Source organism: Anopheles merus, chromosome X, assembly GCF_017562075.2.
Source record: "Anopheles merus strain MAF chromosome X, AmerM5.1, whole genome shotgun sequence".
In the NCBI taxonomy this organism is placed as follows: domain Eukaryota; kingdom Metazoa; phylum Arthropoda; class Insecta; order Diptera; family Culicidae; genus Anopheles; species Anopheles merus.
The window spans coordinates 926,476-952,105 of record NC_054081.1 but is presented as its reverse complement, the minus strand read 5'-3'; the positions used below and the strand labels follow the sequence as shown (position 1 = coordinate 952,105).

Below are 25,630 nucleotides of genomic sequence, written 5' to 3'. Positions count from 1 at the left end.
AGCCACACAGGGGATGACGGGTTTTCTTGGGAAAAAAGGACGCTTTGACAGCTTGCACGGAATTTGACGTTTTTGCTCCTGGCCTGAGCAAACAGGACTAGAGGGGGGGAAGGGAGACACAATTTCAACGGTTGAGCATTTTGGGTTCAAATTATTGTTCGAAAAAAAAACTAAAAAAAAATGTTACAAAAAAGTCACTAAAATATGGAAAAAATGCAAGAAATAATTACAAACAACACTCATGATCCCTTCGAACAAGATTTATACATGATAGGGGTAGTTTTGGGACAGTGATGTTTGACATTTGGGCTGTATGAGTGGTGTAGTTTTTTCACTGGTCCAAACAAAGAAGGAAATTTGAAAAGGGTTTTTTTGTGTCGAGATAATTTTCTGTTCCCATGTAGCTGGGGATATTTCCACAGACATTCGAGCAGGTTTTTTCCCCATTGGAAATATTTGCATTTTCTTGAATTATTGAATTTGACATGTTGTGAGGGATGCTGCATTCAACTCATAGGTTTGATTTTTTTGATCCAATTCCTTTTATTCATGGTTAAATTTCAGTGACATTATATTATTTATGCGTTAAACATTTACAAATCTGTAAAATTGTGTACCCAAATAGCCAGCTCGAATTCTAAAGCTAATGTGTATGGAGGCTTGTTAAGAACATTGCCGAATTTGGTGAAAGTTTATAGCTTTTTGAAGCATCCCAAGTGCCACAAATCCACTAAACGTCCACTAAACGCCTTCTAAACGCCTCAAATTCTCTACCTAAACGAATATAGAAAGACTTCGTTTAGCAGACGGCAAACGACTCATGCATTCTAAAAATAGCAAAAAAGCTGGTGACGCCATCTGTTTGTGGGATACCCAACCTGTGGAGCTTCCTCGCTTGAGGAGAGCTTTCTCATTTCCTCTGTACTGTTGTATGGTTTCGCATTGAAGTTATGCATCGCTAGAACTAGAACGGCGATACGATTGTTTAAATACTAAACTCCAACGGAAACCACCAGCACTGAAGCAAGTGAGATTTGAGTTATGGTCGTTGGTGTTGATACCCACGTATCTGACCACACGACCATTCATATAGGTTTTTGCTCAGAAAGTTAGAAGGCTATATAGGTCATGATAAGATGAAACTTGTCGAAACACATTGCAAGAACAGGATAGCAATATAATGATGAGTTGTAATACGCCATCTATTGATCAAACCAATAAAGCTGTGGAGCTTTCATTTTTTTATATGGATATTAAATTTTCCAGTCGTTTAAGCTTAATCTGTGGCGCTTGGGATGACATCGGTACAGGTGGCTCTTATGAAACTGCCAAAGACTGACGGCATCAATCGTCTCTTAATTGGTGAACAAGTTACCTTAGTTATTTCAGAAAGGGATATTATGTGAAGTTTACCGTAAATTTGTAAAATTCTGTGAAACCTGCGATCATACACTGTTCACAAATAAATATGCACACACCCAAGTAGCACAATCCCGTTAAGAAACCGTTAAAAGTATGCCTAAAAGTATTACTTTTAGCTTTCCATACAGCAGTAATTTTAGGGCTTACAACACTGCGTAACGCTTTCCTGGCTTCGTCAATGCTTCGTTAAAAATTAAAATTTTGCCGGTATTTTAACGAAAAATATCAAACTCAACGAACAAATCGACAGAGATGGCTGTATTGCTCTTTCTCATTCTATATGCATTTTCTAGATCTTCGTTAAGTTACAACAGAAGGTGTTAATATTTCTTGGAATAAATGCATAAATTCACCACAAATACTTTTATTCGACATTTCATCGTTTTGTCACTGCATATTGTCACTTTATCACATAAGTTTCTTTCATTCCATGGGTTTCTTCCATTATATTAGCATGGAGGTCAGCTGCAGCCGTGGACGAAAAACTTGATGTCCAAACGCTATCCAAATCCAATATGCTGCGGAATATAAAACTTATGTAGCTCGTGTGAAGATAATGGTAATATCGATACACTGACCTGTTATAAAATCATGATGACACACAATTAAACATTAGTTGATAGAAATTGTCGCAGACGCTTGGTTTTGTTGCCATCTACACAAAAGCTACACACACGAAGCTTGACGAACTTTTTGACATAAGAAATGGAGGCGCCATGTACGTGACCATGTACAGTATGTCTCAAAAATTATCGTCATCAAGAGCATGTTATTTTTCCCAAGAAAAATAAATTTTTATGAAATTTTTTCTCATTTGCAATATTGCATACCCTTTATCAAACTCTTCACATATATTATTTGAACATATGAAATTTTATTTTTTATTTTTAAATTATTTTTTATTATCACCGCAGATTCAAATAGAGGAATAAAAGAAAACACATAGTTTTCAAACAGTTAATAAATAAAATGGTTTGGTGTAAAAAAACGCATTATCACATACATAAGAATGAAAAAATGATTTTCCGAATATTGAATAAATTGGAAATGGTGTAGATAAAATTTGAAAAACACTGTGTGTTATATTACCCGAATCGATAAAAACGAGTGTAACGAATACGTCGTTATGATGTAACGCTGGCCAATGTCATATTCTCTTAAGAAACTCTATTTGATTTTTAAAAGCTTTAAAAAACTGTTAATAATCAAATAGAGTTTCTTAAGGCTACTTGGGCACTTAAACAAATTGTGTTCTTTATGTCAATGATGACGCAGCTTTTCAGTCTAGGCTTGCCTCAGGAATGTTCGAAACCGCCAATTAAGGTACTATATAGTCCCAGCTTCGTCCGTCGCGACAGGTTCTTTGAGGTGAACTTATTTTTTCAGGCTGTAGAATGACCGGTTGGCAGTCAGCATCCTTGCACGCAACTCAGCCACCATGCTGTTGTCGTTGCAGACCTTTGACCCGAGATGGGTGACTTCTGGGACGACTTCAAAAGTGCGTTCACCTATCTGCACGTCACGCCTTCGTAGGTTTGGATTATTTATTGGTAGGGACGCTGTTGTTGCCACCATCAGTTGGGTCTTTGCCTCTTTTAAAACATAAAGAAAAAATCCCTGCAATGTAACACAAGGAAACTGCTTAGGCACTCTCCAAGAACTTTGATGCTGTTTATCTACTGCAAAAGGTGAATTCAAGCAGCGATCTTTAGCGGGCCAAAATTGGCCACTGATTTGAATCCAAAATTGGGCAGAATCTGTGTGCAATGATAACAGTCTATGTTGAGTAAAATCCTTATAAAATCCGTCTCTGAAGGAACACCATTTTAACTCATTCAAATTAAGCTACTCCAACAGATCACCATATTCAGTCAAATCCTAGATCTTTTCAATGCAATGAATAATGTCCTGTTTACTATTTGAACTTTGGTACTGATCTTTGCTTGGGGTATACCCTAAGGGCCCAAAATGTACTAAACAACCTCTAATAGTGCTATTACGGTTTCTTGATAGAATTGTAATCGGTATCATATGGTGCGTTTGATAGAAATTGACTTTATTGAAGGCTGTTGCTGATGTAAATGTTGATTTTGATGCACATTGTTATGTTTTTAATTCTTATGTTACGGTGCATTTGAATTGGTCTACAGATATGGTCAATATTTTAATAATTGTTACAATAATGGATTAAAACGTTCCTGCAACTTTTTCCATCGACCAGCAAACGTCTTTTTTAATTTTGAAAACGACCCAACCCAATTGACATTTGCTCGAAAATGCTTCGCACACATCTGCTCGACTGGTAATTTTTGCCACTCCAGCAGTCGAGCGGTCGAGCAGTCAGGTATTAGCAGAAGAAAAAAAATCCCCTTTTTTTCGGAGCTCGCAAGCAGCGCTGTTGTGTGAAGCCGAGTGTGCACGGCGAGACGAGCGAACACACAGGCACAGCAGCGCGTCGCAACTTCAGCAACTTCGTTCGTTCGTTCAGCGTTAGTTTCCCTTTTTATTCCCGATTCTTTCCTTTCCGGCCAGCTCTCGCCTTTTGCCTTGCGGCCAACCGTGTTCGCCACCGTAAAAAATGGCCATCCCGAGCTGAGCATCCGCGCGGCGGTGTTCCACACCCTTGGTCGGTCCAGCAATCCAAGGTGCTTTCCCGGTCCACCACCTCCCCCTCCCCCCCCACCCGATCCTGCTCCAGGGAGGCAGATCCGCGCGGAGAAGGGCAATCCCGGGAATGGCCGCTGCTACGGGGTTTGTTGGATTTCATCTTGCAACCTATTTTTTGTCTGCTTGTGCTCGTATACGTGTATGTGTCGGTGGTTGGTGGGCCGTAAAAGGGCCCGAGTTCCACTTTTTTCTCGCAGCAGCAGCAGCAGCACCGCCACCACCACCACCACCCGCAGGTCAAAGGGAAGATTCGTCGCACCGTTTGGTAAGCGTAAAGTGATTGTATATGTGTGCGCGTGTGTAGGTGCGTATGTGTGCACCGTAAACGAAGTGAAAATGGGCTTGAGGGGGGGGGGTGTGGGAGAGGGAGAGGGGAGGAAGGGGTGTGTGTGTGTGGGTGGGTGGGCATAACGCAAGGGCGGAGAATGTGGGACGGGGTGTGGTAGTGATTTTCATTTTCGTATGATTTGTGCCCATTTCTGCGTCTGTGTATGTGGGTGTGTGTGTGTGTGTGTGTGTGTGTGTGCGTGTGTGCAGAGGAAGGCAGAATAGCAATCATTTTAACTTTAATTAAATGTGCGTTTATTTAAAACAAAAAGTGTTCACAATTGAAGATGGCACGAAGTGCAATCGGCAGAAAAGAAGCAAATAAAGAGCCACCCACCCTCCTCCATCACGCGGTGGGTGAAAAGGGTGTGCGTGTGTCCGTGCGCGCATGTGAACCTGTTCGTGTGTGCGCGTGTGTGTGTGTGTGTCTATGTATGTGCGTCGGTGTGTGACAACTTAAATGCCAACAAAAAGTGACGATTATTAAATCGCATCGCTGTTGGCCTCCGTGTATATGTGCGTGTGTGTCGATAGAGCGAAAAAAAGAGCTTCCTCCTGTTGGGCAGGGGATGAAATAATTGGGAGATAACTCTCCACCTCCCTTTCGCTGCACACACAACCTGCCACCTCCTCGATCAATTCAATCGCAGCAATCAAATTAAAAAAAAAGAAAAAGAGAAAAACTACGCGTCGTATGTCACGCAGTGCACGGGCGAGGCGGTGGGTGGCGTTTCTCTAAAACCCCACCCACCTGCACCCTCGCGCATACGGCCGAAGGCGCCCGAACCCATCAGCAAAGCGGGCCCAGCAGGGAGAGAAAATGGCGGTTGGCGGTGCTTCTTTTTGCAATTTTCTTTTTTTGCAAATGTATGCAAAAAACCAGGGGGGGTGGGGAATGTCACCAAACGAAAAAAAAGAAACGCCTTTTCAAAACGGGGGAAAGTGCAACATTAACATAACACGCATTTCTATCATCCTTATCACGCGTCACGAGCGTACACACAGACACGCGTGATACATATTTGCCCTTCCCGGGTTACCACCCGCCATTGTTGCCGATTCCGATTGTTCTTGCGCTTTTCTTCGCTTGCGATAACAAGGGGAAAAGCAAAATTAAAAAAAAAAAACTCCTTCATATGCGCGACACAGACACACACTCATCGGGAAGCGAGAAGCATCAAATTTTATGCTCTGGTTCGTCATCGTCACCACCACACACAAGCGCCAGTGCACAGAGCATACACACACACGCACACGGCAGCAAGAAGGAGAGACGAAAAAAATGTTAAATAGGGGCGACTCTTTAAGGTGTGTTTATACAGCGCAAGCCTCGACCATGTTTCCTTCTTTGCTGCTGGTTCTTCGTTTTAAGTTTTTTTCCCCCTTGTGTGTTTTTTTTTTTAATGGGTAATATGAGCTGTATGTTGTGATGACAACATAGACACACACACACACACACACACATACGGGTACGGGGTGGTGGGTTGCGTAGGAAAGTGGCCGTTTTTATGCTATCCAGTGGGGGAGGATGGACTGGTGGCACACAGGCCGAGGGTGCGCGCGGGTGTACGCACACGAATGAGGGCGACGAAAAGGGGGAAATTAACATAATCACCCAAAGATAAAATGGGGGAAGAAGAATTGGGGAGATGACTATGGCAGCGGCCATTAAATTTGTTGCACGAAAGGAATTAAACTATTTCGCTTTTTTTTTTATTTATGCTTTTTGTGTCCTTGTTTTTTTTTTTTGGTTTTTTTTCCTCAACGATCCAACGTGAAGTGTTCGTTGAGTTTGTGTTTTGTGACGAATTTACCGAGCAAATGCCAGTCGGGAGGGGAAGTTAATGATGTTGGGGTGCAAATTAGTGTTGGGACCTACCCGTTTCCGTGTTCGGAATCAATTCCGTAGCCAATTCCGACTCTGGAAACGATTCCAATTCTGAAGCTAATCCCGGAGTCAACTCCGATTCCGGAATCAGAATCGACTCCGGGAATCGCAATTTGCTCCGGAATCGTAATCGGAATTGACTCCGGAATCAAAATCATTTGTGGAATTGAAATCTGATGTTTCAGAAATGAAATCAGTCTCGGAATCTCCTTGAGAATGGATCGTTTAACAAATAAGTTTGGATTTTGGATAGGACCCAAACACCGATTCTCATGCAGATACCGAAACCGACTCCGATTACGGAACCAATTCCAATTCCGGAGCTAATTCCCGAACCAATTCCAGAAGCTGATTCCGGACCTACTATCCGGAATCGTTTCCTGAACACTTCTGAGCGAGCTGGAATTAATTCCGACGAAAACTTAATTTTTCCCATCACTAGTGCAAATGCAATTATTGTTTTTTCCCCACTTCCATTTCCATTTCCTGTCCCTTTTCCATTTCCTCTACATTGTTTTTCCACTCCCGTTTTCCCCTCTCCCCCTGTCCCGTCCGTTCATAATGTTCCATACCATCCGTCCGTGCCTGCCATTAATCGAATTACATAATTGTGACTCTAATGAACTCGCTTCTTCGCTCGCCATATATCAAATCTTACTTACAGCTTTACCTCCAACTATATATAAATATATACATACACATATACAATCTTTTACCACTTTCCAGCAGTGCGAAAAATGCACCAAAACATACGAAAGTATGCTAAGCAAGCAAACAAAACGAATGGATTCTCTTGCAAACAAGCGTTGATTGCGATCTGTGTGCGATTTAAATAAAATGTGTACCGTGAAGGCGGCTACACAATGAATACCGGAAAAAACACGCAAAACGTACCTTTGGTGTTATTTTTTTTTACTATATATTTATATTCTACATTGTCTAAATTGTTTAAAGTGTTGTAATGTATTTTGCACCTGTTATTTATATTTACACACACCTTTTCCCCCCCTCAAAATATTCCCAGCCGTTAAATGCATTTTCCTTTCAAGCGTTGTGATTATATTTAACTGTCTATTTAAATTTCAAGTTTTTCAACTGTATTTTATGAAAAAATCATACTTGTTTCATCGACCTGTGTGCCCAATGTATCAACTTTGCACTGCGTCGTTACATGTCTTGCTTCTGACACACATTGATAATTTACCAACATTTTCCCTAGCGATTCTATTGTGCCACCAGCTGCCACGTTCAAATAAATGCTCTCCATGATGATAATATCACCACACAAACGAGTGCATATAAATACGCGTGTGCGCAAAATACATCTCTCAATACTTAAACAAAGCCATGATTTCATCAAGCAAAAAGCATCGCGAATGGATTCTCTTGAACAAACACGTTGGTCAAAAACTGCGAACAAGTGTCAAACCATGCTAACCCGAAACATTACTCCCGCACGGCTGGTGTGTGTGTGTGTGTGTGCGCGCATTTTTCCCATCCTGCCACGCACATGCCGCCCGGTCTCGTTTTTTCTCTCTTCTTTCTTTGTTTCTTTTCTCTTTCTTCCCCAAAACCGCAGGATAATCCTATTTAATGAAACGAACAACTTAGTTATAATGAAATTACGCGAAAAATTACATTTTAAGATTTAAACTTTAGAAAAAGTTTTACAAAATTATAAACCTCGCATTATTTATAACTTACATTTAACTATAATTATATCTTAATCATATATATATATATTGAGCTAAATATATATGTATACATATACTATTAATTAACAATTACCGGATCGCGCAAAGAACCCGGTAGAACTTATACACAAAGGAAGTGGAGGAAGAAGAAAGGAAAAAGGCTCCATCTTTTACAATACAACCACGCAACAAACCGCAAACAAACAAAACAGAACGAACGAACGCAAGACACAAAACACCACAAAAATAAACACACACACACACATACGCCACAAAATTACACAAAGATGACTACTCGCAAACAGACAAAATTCTCCACCAAAATTCAGTTCTACCTGAAGCACAGAGAGTCGCGGATACTGAAGCTATGCAACGACACGATCGGGCCGGTGCCAAACGATTCCCTCAGCAAAGCGATCTTCAGACTGTTGTCCAAACCGGTAGACAATAAAGGCATTATACAACTTTTTGTCGACAAGGTAAGGGTGCGTGGGGGGAGCGGGGCGTCCAGTCTCTTTGAGCAGGCAACTCATACAGTGTTGTTCTTTGCAGGGCCAGCCAACTGCTCAATCGACTGTCACGAGCAGCAGCAGCAGCAGCAGCAACAGCAGCAGCAGCAACAACAGCAACAACACTGTGAAGACCGTTCTGCCAGAGTATCAGAAGGAGGTGGAGCGCTTCCACGGGCGCATCATCTGCAACGACAACACCTGCATCATCGACCCGGTCGCCTCTCCCAAGAACGACAGCAATTCGGGCAATCCTCGCACCCACTCGTTCCGAATTGTCTCGTTCAGCAAGGAGAGCGGCGTCACCGCCGGCGGCGACACGTTCGCGCCCGCCGCCGACGAGGACGACGCGCCGGCAGTGGTCGGTGGTGCCGGTGCGGCGCAGGAGCAGGAGCAGGCACAGAACCTCATCACCCGGTCGCCGCCGGCCGCACGGTCCCCGTCGGCCGGCCCGGCTGCTGCCGCCAGCGTGGTACCGCTGGCGGGCTCGACCAGCAGCCACAAGGCGATCCTGATGTGCTTCAGCTGCAAGCTCAGCTTCGGCACCTGCCGGTCCTTTATAGCGCATGCCAAAATCGAGCACAGTCTCACACTGAACGACTACGAGCGGATGCTGCTGGAGAAGAACTACAGCAGTGCCATCATACAGACGAACGCGGAGAAGCAGTTCTTTTTCCTGGTTCCTTTCGAAGAGAAATCTTCAGCCAACAGTAACAGTAGGAAGCACGTGGAGGGCGACGAGAGATACAAGACCAATAGTAGTAGTAATAATGGTAGCAACAACAGCAGCAGCAACAGCAGCAGCAGTAGCAGCAGCAACAGCAGCAGTAGTAGCGGCGGTGGCAACAACAACAACAACAACAACAACAGCATCAGCAACAGTGCAGCCAGCGCACTCATCGGACCCGGAAGCGGCACGGCCGTCGGTGGCGGCCCCATCCTGGGTGGCAACATCAATGGCAATCACAGTAGCAGCACTAACAACAACGGCAGCAATGGCAACAGCAACAATCTCATGAACAGTACCGCCAACAACGGCATCCTGGGGCTACTCTCGCATCAACAGCAGCTCCAAGCACACCAACAACAACAGCAACAGCAGCAGCAGCAGCAACAACAACACCAGCAGCAGCAACTCCAGCTACAGCAGCACCACCTGCAGCAGTCTGCGATGGGTCTGCCGGCGGATGTGTTCGCGTCCGGCGGCCTCGGGTTCGACGCCGGCGGCAGCTTCCCGAAGCTTGTCGCCAACAATGCGCTGCTGTACGAGATGGACAGCAAGCTGCAGCAGAGCTGGAAGCTGGCGGCGGAAAAGTACAGCAACGCGATGAACGAGAGCGCAGCGATTGCGGCGGCTGCGGCGGCTGCTGCCGCTGCCGCGGCCGCTGCTGCCGGCAGCGAAGGCGAGAAGAAGGGCGGCGTGGCCAGTGCGGCTGCGGCCGCCGTCAGTGGGAAGCTGCTGACCGACTTCCTGAACCAGCAGAAGATGCTCTCGTCCGTGGGGGAAAATCTCTACGGCAAGCAAAACAAGTTCCTCGAGCTGATCAGCTCGGCGGCTGACATGAAGCTGAATCCGCTGGCGGCGGCTGCGGTGGCGGCTGCAGCCTCCAACAAGGGCGCACCCGGACCGGTGGAGCTCGGGGCAGGAGGCGGCGTCGGTGGTGTTGGAGGTGGTGCCGGTGGTGGTGGTGCTGGTGGTGCTGGTGGTGACTTCCATCTGAAGAAGTACAGCCCGGTCGATCTGTACAAGCAGCTGATCGCGAACAACTTCCGCCCGGAGGCGATGGACGTCGGGGAGGAGCTGAAGAGCGAACATCAGATCAGCGTGAAGAAGCTGGAACCGTAAGTAGACAAGTGTGCGGGACAGAGAACGGCAGAATCTGCTCCAACTAACTCGCTTTCACGCTTGCAGGGAACCGTCGACGGCGTTCCGGAACAGCAACTTCAGCCCGAACATCTCGACGCGCAACTCGTGCAAGACGCTCAAGTGTCCGCAGTGCAACTGGCACTACAAGTACCAGGAAACGCTCGAGATACACATGCGCGAGAAGCACCCGGACGGCGAGACGGCCTGCAGCTACTGTCTGGCCGGGCAGGCCCATCCGCGGCTGGCGCGCGGTGAATCGTACACTTGCGGGTACAAACCGTACCGCTGTGACATCTGCAACTACTCCACCACGACCAAGGGCAACCTGTCGATCCACATGCAGAGCGACAAGCATCTGAACAACATGCAGGACCTGAACGGCATGATGAACAAGAGCAACCAGAGCTTCCTGAACCTCGCGACGCTGCAGGCGAACGAGAAGGTGGTGAACAGCTCGCGCAACCAGTATATGGCGGCGGCTGCAGTAGCGGCGGCCAGTTCACCGCTCTCTTCACTGTCGGGCAAGCTCGGCGGAGGTGGCGGTGGTGGTGGTGGTGGTGGTGGCGTTGGCGGTGTTGGTGGCGGCGGTGGAGGTGTTGGTGGCGGCCCAGGCAGTGCCCAATCGAAGGAGAGCGGCCCGGTCGGGTACGAGACGGGCGGGCGACCAAAGTCCTTCTTCAAGTGTGACATCTGCAACTACGACACGAACATCGCACGCAATCTGCGCATCCACATGACGAGCGAAAAACATATCAGCAATCTGAACTCGTTCCAGTCCAGCTTCAACCAGCTGAAGAGCCTGCAGAGCCTGCAGCAGCAGCACCAGCAGGCCCAGCAGCAGCAGCAGTCAGACAGTCTCGACTACCTGAGCGCGATCAATCTGAACACGCTAAAGGAGGACTCGCCGATGGCGCGCGTGGACGAGTATACGGCGGCGGCGGCTGCAGCGGCCGCAGTGGCGGCTGCCACCTCCGCTGGCAATACTGGCAACAGCAACAGCAGCAACAACAACAACAACAATGGCGGTGGTAGCAGTGGTACCAGCTCGGGCAGCCTGAAGCCTCTGTCGATGCCGTCGTCTCCGTTCGGCGCACCGCACGAGACGGCGACGCCCGATTCGCTCTTCCTGAACCAACCCTCGCCGTTCAGTGGAGCAAGCGAGCCGGGCACAGACCGGGACTACCACCAGCACCACCATCATCACCACCAGCACCAGCTGGACGAGGACAAGAACCCGCTGCACTTCGATCCGCCGGTCCGGCTGTCGCTCGACCCCGCCACCTACTACAGCTGTCTGGTGTGTGCCGACTTCGAGACGAACAGCCTGGAGGAGCTGAAAAAGCACGTGCTGAAGGACCGGAGCAGCAGTGCGATGGACACGATCCTAATCGCTGGCCAGGAGTGTCTGCTGTGCGGGCAGAAGGCCCACGACCGGGTGGAGATGGAGCGGCACCTGAAGGCGGACCACCATCTGCGCCGGCTCGAGCTGATGATCCATCTGCTGGAGGGGCGGGACAAGGCGGCCACCAAGCTGCGCCAGTTCGTTGGCCAGGAGCTGTACAAGAAGCTGCAGCTGATCTTCCCATTGGCGGAGGAACCGAAATTTGCGTACGATGAGATGCCAAGCGTCAGCGAAATTTCGCGCTCTCCGCTAATGCTGCTGCTCGAGCCAAAAACCGAGCTGATCGAGCGGGACTACGGGACCGGCGCGAACGGTATCGATGGTGAGCGTAAGTGTGGACTGATGCAGCAGAAGATTTTTCTCTTTTTGTATATTCAACCATTCGTTTTTGTTTTTGCTTTTTCAGAATCATCTTCACCGTCGTGCCCGGACAACGTACAGCTCAAGTGTAACTGCTGCAACTTCTACACCACCTCGCTGGAGAAGATCGGCATCCACAGCCTGTCGGAGAAGCACATCTTCCGGCGGATCTGTTTCGACTATCTGCTGCTCATCTCTAGCGAAAAGTCCAGCCTGGCGACGACCGTAAAGAGTGAAGGCAAGTGTGCACTAACCCACCGCTCACCGAACTTGTTGATGCGAATTGTTGGCTACTTGCAGATGGAACAAAGCAGCAGTCCTCGCCGAAAGCTAGCCAGCTGATGCTGACCTGCGTGCCGTGCTGCTTCAAGACCGACCACATCTACTACATGATACACCATCTGAAGAAGAGCTGCAAGGTGGAGCAGAACATCAACCTGCTCGGGTTGCGAAACATCTTCAAGCTGACGGCCAAAGGTAGGTGGTCTTTCCTATGTCAAGGTCTTTACATATCTATCTAGCTTGCCTGCAGTAAAGTAAACGATGTTTTGGCAGTTTTGAAGTAAAGTTTTTTGCTACGAAAAACTCACTATAAATTCAAATTCGATGAACCAAGATGTAAAAAGAGATAATTCAATGAAATTGATATAACAATATGATCTTTTCGATCATCTTTTAAGTAACTCCTTATTTTCCAATTTTGTGAGCGTATTTTCAAGTCATCACCGATATTTGGTCTGGCGAGTTGACCTCTTCTATGATTTCGGCTGCCCGTATCCATTGATTTTCCCTGCCAGGCTTCTAAAACAACAATCATGTTTCAACGCAACGCAATCGCGTCAAATTTCTTGACTCGAATGGTCCTTATGAGAGAGTTTGTCATGAGTGACCGCGCGCTGGTACTTATCCACTTATTATAATGAGGGCTATTTAATTATATATTGTGAGACACTACATGGCCATTCTTGGACAATTCTTGACAATTCTTGAATGCTTGAAAGCAAATTAAATCAAACAGATTACTGATTGTATCTGCATCACTGGAGATAAAGACTTAGATTGTGATGCACAATTACCAATGACCAATTAGACTGATGACTGAAAAGCGTCAGTCAGTTTCGGATGTAAAAGTCATGGCTGCGGGTACCATGATGTATTGATCGCTGTACGATAGCGCATTATTAATCATGGTGCTTCAAGATTCCAGAAATTTCTAAGTGGAACGCAATGAGAGTAGCTTCGGAGGCCGGTTTTTAGCCCTGTTTGATGGTCTAATGTTTGGCATGCATGGAATGCCGTAGGAACCAATGCGTAGAGCCCAAATCACCCGGAGGATTATCTTGCTATGGAGAGAATAATGAGTGAGACTGATACCAATCTTCAAGAAAACGAGTGGTCATAAAAATGTTGGACATGCATTTACATGTTGCGGGTGTAAATGCTGCTCAAGGAGCTCAAACATGACACCATCATTTTGTGGAAGTGTTAACAGTAATTACTGGACAAAATAACCTTTAGGAAAGACACTGAGTTTCTACTTATAAACCATATTCTTTTAGAATACAATGTACAGTAAAATTGTTCTTATTTCTGACATATCGAACGTTTTCGCGTGCAGCAGTTGCGCATATCCAGATTGAACGGAAATTAAAGTGTGTGGCGAAAAAAAATGGCCGCTAATTTGTTTGTTGGTACGAAAAGACATCAATCATGCTACGGAAAGCCAAATCCGTTTGCACGACGCGAGAACGACTGCTCGAAATCTGCTCGACCTGCCCGCTTCATTTAATTGTACCTGCCGGTTCTCTATCTCGCTTTCCTCGATCTCTGCCCCACCTACCTCTCCGGGGCATACAGGCCATCTCGCTTGCACCCCTGTGTGGAACAGTGTACGTGTGTGTGTGGATGAATGTGTATCAATGGACGGAAATGGACATGACTCTTAATTTATTGTCACCTCGTTTCGCTACGGGTTTCTCTCGCGCTGAAGAAATTTATGAATGCCATCTTTTCACATTTGCTTTGCGCACCGGAAACGGGTTTTATTGTAACACAAACGGCTGTTTACGACCGCCGTGGACCCATCCATCATGCTGCCTCATATAATGCTCATATAGGTATGTGAATTAGTTTGTCGAAGAAAAAAAAACGCAATCCATGAGACAATTTTTGCAAACTAATTGAACTAATGAATCATCAAATGAAGATTAAAAAAATTGCTGCTTCTTAGGTCTTCAATTCCAAAACTAATATTTAAAGAAAAAAGTGTGAAAAAAAGAAAAGGAATGAAAAAAAACCCAAAAGAACGTCAATTTGTTTACACGCTCAATATAAATTATCAAAAACTCCACACAGAAAAACACAACAACAAAAATGCAGAGCCCGTTGCAGCCCGTCAAACTTTTTATGGTGTCGTTTTAAGATTAGTGTCGTTTTAAGAAGTCCGTCAAACTTTTTATGGTGTCGTTTTAAGATTAATATTTTCATTTCCCCCTTTGCTTTTCCGCTTGCCATACGTTGGCACGCCCCGGCTAGAGTTGCTGGCTAAAGCAAGCTGCGCAGTGTATGAATCATGAAGACGAAGAGGAAGACAAAGAAACATAGCTAGGTAAAAAGAGACCCCTTGAAGTAGATAAAACACGTACATCGAACGGGCATGAAAAGAGGAGTCGATACAAAGGAAAAACAGGGCCAGAGGAAAGCCGGGGGAGAAGAGCTACATGAATAAGCAAATACATTTTTCAATTGAGTGTATGTGTGTGTGTGTGTGTGTGTGTGTGTGTGTGTGTGTGTGTAAAGAATAGAAAAAAAAGCTTAACCCTAGGGATCCTCTTTCCTAGGTTTCGGATGGTTCAGCATTCTCGATCGCAGCACACAATACACAACAAGCAGACGAGAGATATAGAGAGAGGGAGAAAGAGAGAGAGAGAGAGAGAGAGAGAGAGTGAGAAAAAGAGCGCGATTTATCGGGCTCACTCGCTCCCTTTTCCGCGCAGCCGGTCGAATTAGCCACTCTGACGTCCGCACGCACGCTGGCTTGCGTTGAGCCGGTTTCTGCTCGACTTTTGTTATTTGCTCGGCATTTCTTTAATTTTTACCCCATCCGGGCCTCGCCAGCCCCTGCCCCTATCGCACGTCGATATGTGTGTGCTTGTGTGTGTCTGTTTGCGCACGTTGCTCGAGGGTTTGGGTTTTGCATGGCTCTGCGATCCGCTGTTGCTGCCCTTACGTCGAGGTGTGTTTCCTTCTTTTTCGTCCGCCTTACGTTTCATGCCTCGCCCGCGATGGGCTAGGCTCGGATTCGGTGCGCTCCCTCTCTCTCTCTCTCTCTTTCTCTCTCTCTCTCTCTCTCTCTCTCTCTCTCTCTCTCTGTTGCACCGCAAACAGCATGGTCCGAAGAAGTGATCAGGGTGAAGGCACACACATTTATTGATACAAAACAACGTGCAAGCGAGTGCGCGCGTCGTCATAGGCAGGGAGTTTGAGGGGAGAGATTTTTTTTTGTGTTCAATTCTTTTTTGTTGTTGCTGTTGCTGATGCGCCGCGATGCCAAGGGATAACTGGAGGGACCCCGAGAGAGCGAGAGAGCCGGTGTCTTCCTGCTTCCAGTCCCTTCAGTTTCCATTTGGCCATCCGTCCGTCAGGATATCGCAGACGCGCCAGAACGGCAGAAGCGTGGCAGTGAATTGCTGCTCGTGAAAACAGATACGCTAAAATCGTGTGTTTCGTGCTCCAGAACTCGTGATCGTGTGATAGGAATCGAAATCGCGCGCGTGTGTGTGTGTGGACCACTGGCCCCGGCGTTGTGTCACGCGTGTTTGTTTTTGAATGCAATTGAACGGCCGGCCGGAGGACGCGGCCCCGTGACGCGCGATGCGGTACGACTTTAACGCCCTGTGTACGTACGCTCCCCACCCACCCAGGCCCAAGTATAGTAACAGTTACGTGGTGGTGTATCATCATCTGATGACACAAACCAAAAAAACCGAAAATCTTCAATCAACTCACACAACAAAAAAAAAGCCCAGCCGCAATCAGAACCGAACCCTGCTGGGGTTGTGCTGCAACGCCGGAAACGACGTGCGCAGCGACCGTCTTAGGGGCGCAGATCGTCGTCCCTCGGTGGTATAGCTGCGCAGTACATGCTGGCTGCCCCCAGCGACGTGCGAGAGTAAACAAAAGCGCCCAAACGTTCGCTCGAACACGCAAAAAAAAAAGCACAGAGCGAAGGGTGCACAACGCGCTTACGCATATTGCACACACACACGTACAGATGCGGGCAGGGCTGATGAGGGTCCTCCCCGATCAGGTTCCGTGTTTGCACAGCTTGTCCCTTACACAAGGAATGCGCAAGCGAAAGCTGAAGCGAGAGAGAAAGAGAGCAAGAGCGCAACGCGTAAATGTGTGCAGTGAAGCGAGACAGTGGCCCGTTCTCATCCACCATCAATCTTTAGATCCCTTTTATAATGGATAAAAAGAGAAAGAAAGAGAGAGAGAGAGAGAGTGAGAAAGCAAGATAGCATAATGTGGTAGTTATGCTGCACCACACACTTGCGCGATCCCTTTTACGGTACGGGTTCGTTCTCCCTCGGCCGCACACACAGCGGGAGAAAAAGCAGCATGAATTCTATACTGTCGCGATATGTGTCTCCCTCTGTGTGTATGTGTGTCGAACGTTAATGTTTGGTGTGAACGAAATGATGAATTTTATTGCCCTTGCTTAATAACTTGAAACCGTCCGCCCCATCGACCCACTAACGACAGACACGGACGGGTACGTGACAGCAAGTGGCCAAAACGGGGGGAAAGATTTCACGCTTCAGATTTTTTTCCATTATTAATTTTATCGCAGGCCCCGTTGGTTTTATGGGCTTTTTTGTATGCTGCTGTTGGTGCTGTTGTTGCCTGTTTTGGAGTGAAGATTTATTTCCATGGCGACACAGAAGCATAATGCTTGTACCGCCGGGTCCCGTTGCGGGAGTGGTGTGCGTGCGGAAAAGGAAGCAATCAAATACACGCAAAAGGGCGTGACATTCAATCAGTTCACTCCCAGGTTTATCCGGTCTGGTATCCCACCGCCGAAAGGCTTGGGAAGCCCTGTACAGGGACAGGGCGGATTGTGTGCCAGATGGCCCTTTGCTACTGCTTCCAGATCTTTCCCACCGGTTCGAATTTGGGAGGCGAATGGGAGACGGAAAGAGATGAAGATGAAGACACAGGTAGACATTCCGAACCGAATTCAAGATCTCTTGTAGTTGACACTTTGTAACAATACACGTTGTAGATGTATTTTCCAGCCACAGATGAACATTTCTACTTTGGAAATAGACAATTCTTTCTTCAGAATTCAATATACGTACAATCAACTTACATTCCAAACCTTGGAAAAGGGACCTCATTCCCTGGATATCTTTCGCACGTTGCAGATCTGTTCTCCACACTGCAGATTTCAAAGGACAACTTTTGGCCAAAGACTTCAAAAGGTATTCCAACAATATCAGAACAACTGGAAACCTCTGTAATTGGTGCTTTAGACCTATTTCAGGGCTGCTGGGGGTTGATTTTTGCATCTTGTCTTTGTACTTTTGCTCCTACGAGCATTGTTGCTGAGATCACCAAACCTTCTGTCCTTTATATATCTTTATATATATCTCTCTATACTGAACGATCTAAGTCGTTAGAATACTTGAGTCAGCTGCGAGATAACGAACGCCGTCAGTTCACTGTACTGTTCGCTGTATAGCTCAGATATTGATCCTACGGATTACTGTCTGTTTTGAATGATGGATTGGATGTAGTTTACGAATACTTCTCCGATTACGAAATAAGGGAAAAAGATTGGAAATATACGACGGAAAATCTTTTTCCAAATTCTTACCATGACTATGATTATCAAGGGTTAGAAAGATGTACTGTGTGAGAAGAAGTACTATTTCGAAAGAAGTACTATTTCGACTAACGTATAAAGATCTTCAACACAATATCAAAATCTAACTCAAACTCCAGTTGTGTTCTATTGAAGGTTCTGATACGTTCCGATTCCCAAAATACTGGAATTCGTGGAAAGGATTATGTTACATGTTTCCCGAGCAATTTGGAGTTCTTTGATTTTCCTCCAATATATCCGAATAATGTCCGAATATTACCAATATAATAATTTTTATATATACTTGTCAACTTCACTTCAAAATAAATAAAAGCTCTCAACATCTATACTATCCTTCCATCATCCAAACCGTTCCAGGCTTGGACGCCCAAGATGCAATGGATACGGGCGACAACGGGCTGTGCAGCATACTGCAGGAGAAGAAGATGTGGAACGGCGAGAACGCCAGCAACCGCCAGTCGGCCGGCGGCTGCAAGGACCGCTGCCTCGTGTGCAGCGTGTGCAACAAGTTCTCCTCGAAGAAGGTGAACGTGATGCAGCACCTGCTGGCGAACCACAACGCCGGCAACGAGCTGCTTGGCGGGGCCGAGCTCTCCCCGGCCGTGCCGTCGCTGTCGCGCAAACCGTTCGACTATCTGCGCACGCTGGCGGAGGCCCGCTGCGCCCAAAATCTGCGGCTCATCGAGAAGGTCACCTTCATGAGCGACTCGTTCGCGCTGAAGGAAAACTGCAACGACCTGAAGCACGGCAACCTGGCGGAGATGCTGGAGCAGTACGCGGCCCGGCAGGATGCGGGCGACGGCTTTACTGCCGCCCGTTCGCCGCCGCTCGAGAAGCAGCAGCAGCAGCAGCAACACTCGCCGACCCTGTCCTGTCCGCTGTGTGCGGAGGCGTTCCTCGACCAAGCGACGGTCGAGACGCACGTGCTGCGCGTCCACAACATCAAGATGGACGGGCTGAACCGGCTGCTGAAGCTGGTCGATACCTCGCAATTTTTGAAAACGACCAACGGCAAACAGCAGCCGCCGCCGCCCGGCAGCAACAGCAGCAGCCCAGTGGACAAGCCAGGGTCGCCCCATTCGCCGCAGCAGGGCGGCAAGGAGGGCTCGGTGTCGCCCGGGGGAGGCACACCGAGCATCCGCTGCTCCTACTGCAAGGCGCCGTTCGACACGATGGTCGACCTGAAGATACACTGCAACGAGAGCAGCCACTTCCGGCGCAGCGCCGACTCGGACGATCTCGCCTGCTTCCTGCACGACTGCAAGGACGCGTTCGACAACCTGGCCGATCTGAACCAGCACTTCAAGGCGAGCCATCTGAACTTCCTCATCTCGGAGCACCACACGTACCGGTACCGGTGCAAGCAGTGCCCGTTCGCGTTCAAGACGCACGAGAAGCTGAGCCGGCACCTGTTCTACCACTCGCTGCGGGAGTCGACCAAGTGCTTCTACTGCGACCACCACTTCAAGAACATCCACTCGCTGACGGCGCACATCGCGGAGAAGCACCCGCAGGAGGCGCTGCAGTCGGGCAAACCGTCGCCGCCGGGGATCGCCTCGCCCGACGCGTCCATCCTGTTCTTCAAGGATCTCAAGCGCAAGATGCTCAACAGCCAGCAGCAGCAGCAGCGGAATGGGTTGAGTCCGCGGTCGGATCGGTCGGGCGGGCGGGATGCGCGGGACAGCGTGGACGAGGATCGGCTGAGCGAGAAGTCGGTGAGCTCGAAGAGCAGCAGCTTCTACTACGACAAGAGCCTGGACGGAAGCGGCACGTCGGAGGGTCGTTACACCTGCACCGACTGTCAGTTCAGCTTTACGGATTCTGGGGCACTGGAGCGCCATCTTGCGACGGCCTGTCATATGCCGCGCGACGACAAAGCGTCACCGGACTCGCTCGCTGCCTCGCTGATGTCGTCCCTCGCCAAGCATCATCAGCAGCAGCAACAGCAGCAGCAACAGCAGCAGCAGCAGCAACACCAACAGCAGCAACAGTCCCAACACCAGCAGCAGCAGCAGCTGTCGACGTCCTCCTCCTCCTCCTCCTCCGGCCAGATGAGCTCGCTGTTCTACGACATCAAGTCGGAGAAGTTCACCAACCCGAACCGGCCGTTCAAGTGCACGATCTGCATGGAAAGCTTCACGCAGAAGAACATCCTGCTGGTGCACTACAACAGCGTCTCCCACCTGAACAAGCTGAAGAAGCTGAAGGCGGAGAAGGGCTTCGCGCAGATGTTTACCGGCTCGCTGCTCAGTGCGGACATTGGCGGGGGTGAGGGCTGTCCCGATCGGGGCAAGAACTCGCCCTCCCCGACCGTGCCGTTCGGCGAGAAGGCAGCCACACCCTTCACGATGCCCGCCTTCGCCGAGGGATGCGGTGGCGGCGAAAAGCGCAAGGAGGTGGGCGACGAGAAGGAGTCGGCGCGCAAGAAGTTCAAGTGCGACATCTGCAACGTGGCGTACACGCAGGGCAGCACGCTGGACATCCACATGCGCAGCGTGCTGCACCAGACGCGGGCCTGTCGTATGCAGGAGCGTAGTCTGTTCGCCGTCCAGCCGGCAGGGACGCCGCAGCAGCAGCAACCTTCGCCCCAGGGCGGCGACAGCAAGAAGAAGAGCGAGTTCCCACTGATCCATCCCATCCCGGAAAGCCACGACCAGTCGCCGAACATGCTGGACGAAGTTTCGTCGTTGCGCAAGCTCAAGTCTCCTTCGGAGCAGATACAGCAGCAGCAGCAGCAGCAACAGCAGCAGCAGCAGCAGCAGCAGCAGCAACTGCACCAGCAGCAGGCACTCGGCCCACTGTTCTGCGGGGTGCCCGTCGGCGGCCCCGACAAGCCGGAAATCTGCGTGTGCGAATGCTGCTACCAGGTGTTCCCGGGTAAGCTGATGCTCGAGACGCACCTCGAGCTGAGCCCGGAGTGTCTGGCGCACCGCAAGAAGCTGCTCGAGGCAGCCGCCGGCCTGCCGACCGATCCGGCCGGCCCGCTGGGCTTCCCGGGCGATGGCGTAGGCTTCCCGCACCACCACCAGGCACTGAGCGAGCTGGCCAAGGTCAACCAGGGCGGCGGTGGGTTCGATCTGGGAGCGCCGGGCGACGCAGCCGCCCTGCTCGGCGCCAAGGGGCTCGTGCCGGCGATGGATCCAGCCGCCACGGCCGCCGCAGCAGCCGCCGCCGCCAACCTGATGGATCCGAGCTTCCTCAAGAACGCATCGCTGCTCCAGTTTGCCGCCTCCGATCCAACCAACAAGCTCAATCCGAACGCGCTGAACGTGCTGAACTTCATGCACTTCCACCATCTGATGTCGCTGAGCTATCTGAATCTGGCGCCGCAGCTAAGCTTCGGCGGCGTGCCACCGAAAGTCGACCCGACCAAGCCGGACGGTTCGCCCGGCGGTGGCGGTGATCCCGTAGGCGGCAAGGCTGGCAAGACAGCGTCGGGCGGCTCCGTCGTACTGCCGCCGGTCAGCTTGAACGGCAAGCCGCTCGATCTGAACCTGCTGCCGCACGGGCTGGACCCGAAGCTGGCCGCCCAGTCGCCGCAGCAGCTCGCCCAGGTACAGTCCACGCTGGGGCAGCAGCAGCAGCAGCAGCAGCAGCAGCAGCAACCGTGCACGCAGAAGCGGGCCCGCACCCGCATCACGGACGAGCAGCTGCGCATCCTGCGCTCCCACTTCGACATCAACAACTCGCCGAGCGAGGAGAGCATCCAGGAGATGTCGCTGAAGGCGAACCTGCCGCAGAAGGTGGTGAAGCACTGGTTCCGCAACACGCTGTTCAAGGAGCGGCAGCGCAACAAGGACAGCCCGTACAACTTCAGCATCCCACCGTCGACGAAGCTGAACGTGGAGGAGTACGAGCGGACGGGCGAGGCGAAGGTGACCGACCTGGAGACGGCATCGTTCAAGGCGTCCGACGTGGGCGGGTCGCTGTCGCAGGACAACTCCTGCTCGCAGGGCTCGACCGACATGAGCAAAGCGTTGAACGAGGCGATGAAGCAGAACCTGTCCAAGTCGCTGCTCGAGTCGCTCAGCAAGCATCAGTCGGCGACGGGGCAGGATTTGGTCGGGGCCGCCGCTGCCTTCCACCTGAACAAGAGCCTCTTTCCGGACAGCTTCGGCGCAGGTGTTGTGGGTGGCGGCGTCGGAGTAGGAGGCGGTGGTGTGGGCGGTGGCGGTGGTGGTGTCGTCGGTGGGCCGGACTTTTCCGGCCCCGACACGGTGGGCGTAGTGTCGGACTACTTCCAGCGGGCGGCCGCCGACGCCCTGGCCGGGGGCCCCCTTGGGAGTCCTCTGTCGATGGGGGGCGGTAACGGCGGCTCGTTGACGGCTGGAAATGGTGGCAGCGGTGGCGGCGGCGGCACAGGCGGCGGTGGCGGTGGTGGAGGCAACGTCGGTGGCAAGAAGAAGAAGATCAAGTCGGAATCGTCCAACGACAGCCCGACGCCGGCCGACCTGCAGCTCGACTCGTCCAACTCTAGCCCGATGCCGATGCGGCCGCCGAGCGCGATCTCGCTCAAGAAGCACATGGCCACGCCGCCGTCGCTCGTGGGCGTCGGGGACGAGATGAAGATACCGAGCCCGATCGAGAGCCCGGTCATCTCGCCGCCCGGCTCGATGGGGCTGCACGCGCTGCCCCCGCAGACGCAGCCGATCACCTGCTCGAACGGCAAGCGGGCCAACCGGACGCGCTTCACCGACTACCAGATCAAGGTGCTGCAGGAGTTCTTTGAGAACAACTCCTACCCGAAGGACAGCGACCTGGAGTACTTGAGCAAGCTGCTGATGCTGTCGCCCCGCGTCATCGTCGTCTGGTTCCAGGTAGGGTTTGAAGGGCACCATTTTCCCTCCCTTGGGTGACGCTTGTGTAACGCTTTCTTTATTTCCCTTCCCCTGTTCCCCCCCAGAACGCTCGCCAGAAGCAGCGCAAAATCTACGAAAACCAGCCGAACCCGACGTTCGAGTCGGACGAGAAGAAGGCGATCAACATCAACTACACGTGCAAGAAGTGCAACCTGGTGTTCCAGCGGTACTACGAGCTGATCCGGCACCAGAAGAACCACTGCTTCAAGGAGGAGAGCAACAAGCGGTCGGCCAAGGCGCAGCTGGCCGCCGCCCAGATCGCCCACTCCTTCACCAGCGGCAGCGAGGACTCGGACTCGAGCCTGGACGTCAGCCGGCGCGAGTTTCAGCCGCGCGAGAACGACTGCCCTTTCTAGGAGCCGTGGGGCGGCTGGCGGGCCCCGGCCAGCATGCAGCACTAAGGGGCAGCATGCCGCGCGCCGTGGCGTCCCTTAAGCCTCCCCCTTTTACTTACCCCGCCTTCCCCTTCATTCCGCGCTGTTTTAGGGTTTGTGAACCCTTACCGAGGGTAATATTGCTTCCAGTGTCCTCCCCCATTTCCCTCAAAAGCTCCTAAAATTGTTCCTTTCTTGCCCCAATATGCTCCCCTCTCTCTCTTTCCATCACTGTATCCTCGTTGAAGAAACAGAAAAAAAAACACCTCGCACCTCTCGCGGCGTGGCCGGCGGCTAGTCTTTTTTTTATTTGATTGCTCCCTTTTGCAAATCTTTTCCAGTTTTATTTTTACTTTATTTTTGATCAATGCTCTCCGTTGCTTTAGGTTCCTTTTTTTTGCTCTTTTGTTTACTTTTTTGCCGCACCGCCGTCGAGATCGTTTTTTTGTTTTTCGTTAACTTATATCGTTAGGATTTTAGCTTCATTTTCTTTCCTTTTTTTGGTTAGTTTTGTCAAGCTTTTCTAAAAAAAAACAAAACGAAAAATCAAACTCGTCACCACACCTAGCAAGGATTAGACTTAATGTGCCGTCATTTTTTTTTTTTTTTGTGAGCCAAGCCAATGGGAAAACTAACAAAACGCTCCATATTCCCTCTGTCCCGGGCTCCACGTCCTGCCCCGTTGCCCACCAAAACCGGGCGGAGCAGAACGGGCCTGTGGCAAACACGGGGAGGGAACCACCCGCCATTGAAGCATCGCGCGTTTCAATAACTGTAATCGATTGATGTGTTAACTTGCTCCTCGCCTTGATTTGCTAGTGAATGAAAAGTCGTTATTTTTGTTTTATGTGTTTTTTTTTGCGTAAACGAAGAAGAGAAGAAAACAAACAAATCATATAATTTATAGGTGATCGTTCTTGCATCGTTCATTTTTGTACTAGATTTTTTTGTTTCTACCTATTATTATTCTTGTGTGAGTGAAGGGTTTTCTTTCTTTCCGTTTTCTTCCCGTTCCATCGCTGAGCGCGAAGAAAACAGAGAAGAGGAAAACGACGACGAAGTAGAAGAAGAAGAAGAAGAAAACACTTGAGTTGTAAAACTTAGAACGAGACAATGAGTCGAAAATCCCCGCATCAAATGTAATGTGAAAGTTCCTAAAACAAAAGATCGCAAATATTAAGAATTTAGTTAGAAGAAGAAGAAGAAAAAAAAGAGGAAACTAAGAAACAAAGAAGCCCCTGTCTTGGGTGTGTGTGTGTGTGTGGCTTTATTTCGCTGCCGAAAAATGGAAAGAAAGAACAAATGGCGTTTGTTGGAATGTTTTTTTTTTGCAGATAATGAATACAATTGCAAAACTCGGTGAAAATGGTTGGTAAACTATCAATTTAGTGAGCTGCACTTGCATGTTAATGTGTTACTAGTTGAGAAATGTTACATCCATTCTTTGGCCATAAAACAAATTGAAAAAACAGCGTTAAAAAACGACTTAACAACGAACATGCCCGTCATGGGTTCAAGCCCCAAATGGACTGTGTGCCGTCATACGTAGGACTAACTATTCTGCTAATTGAGGGTAATCCATACAGGGTTTGGACAGGCGTGCTCATAGCTGTGGGACACTTTGTTGCGTCCTTCTTACTTGAAATGAATTTAATGTAATGGGAATTGGACTCTATAGCACCCTTTCTGGACTAATCCAATAGGAATTTTCAAGGAGCCTGTTCAAAAAGTGTGCCATGTAGTCCAATTTCCATCAGATGAAGTTAACTTCCCATAAGAAAGAGTCCAGGCAGTGTCTATGAGACAACTATGAGAACTCATGGAAAACCCTGTAAGTCGCTGAAAGCCAAGCCCACAAGTGGTACAGGCAGGCCTTGGCCGACAATGGTCTTTGAGCCGAAGAAAAAGAAAAAGAAGAAGAAGAAGAAGAAGTTTCACTATATCCTAAATGATTTTGTTGAGAAAATAATGAGCCAATACTTTTTATGTAAATTGATTCCCCAGACCTTGATATAGAGTGGACCTTCTCTCAAAGAGTTGCTCGAATGGTGAATGGTCATTGATGACATGTTTCGGTTTTACGATTGTTGGAAATATTAAATTGCTTTGGTCTTTGGCAAAATTGTTTTACTTCTTATACAAATAATACATAAAAGTGCTTTCTGCATAACGAGCTTTTCATATCACTACCACGGTTTAAACTCTTTTTCTGACTACAGTTGTCAGTTGCATAGACTATCATTTGATTGATTTTTTTTTCTTATGATAACCATTCTGCAAGCTTGCGTTTGATGCTTTAAAAGTCTTCTAAAGCCTTCAAAACTAACATTTCCAAACCATACGGCGGGCAACGCTGAATCGCAAATGCTGTCAG

At 49.2% G+C, this 25,630-nt stretch overlaps 1 protein-coding gene across 6 annotated transcripts; it reads left to right on the top strand.

The window, feature by feature from the left end:
* Nucleotides 1-3,798: 3,798 nt before the first annotated feature.
* LOC121598487 (zinc finger protein 2) lies at nucleotides 3,799-24,487 on the top strand. Of its 6 annotated transcripts, none has more exons than XM_041925713.1 (8): nucleotides 3,799-3,911; nucleotides 7,884-8,477; nucleotides 8,551-10,349; nucleotides 10,420-12,104; nucleotides 12,183-12,374; nucleotides 12,437-12,613; nucleotides 18,381-22,840; nucleotides 22,927-24,487. In XM_041925713.1, the coding sequence occupies exons 2-8, from the start codon at nucleotides 8,286-8,288 to the stop codon at nucleotides 23,236-23,238; spliced, it is 8,817 nt and encodes a 2,938-aa protein (XP_041781647.1). In that variant the 5' UTR covers nucleotides 3,799-3,911; nucleotides 7,884-8,285; the 3' UTR covers nucleotides 23,239-24,487. The 6 variants fall into 6 exon arrangements, with proteins under 6 accessions (XP_041781647.1, XP_041781736.1, XP_041781560.1 ...); XM_041925802.1 differs by having other exon boundaries at nucleotides 7,034-8,477; XM_041925626.1 differs by having other exon boundaries at nucleotides 3,799-4,067.
* The last annotated feature ends 1,143 nt before the right edge of the window (nucleotides 24,488-25,630 follow it).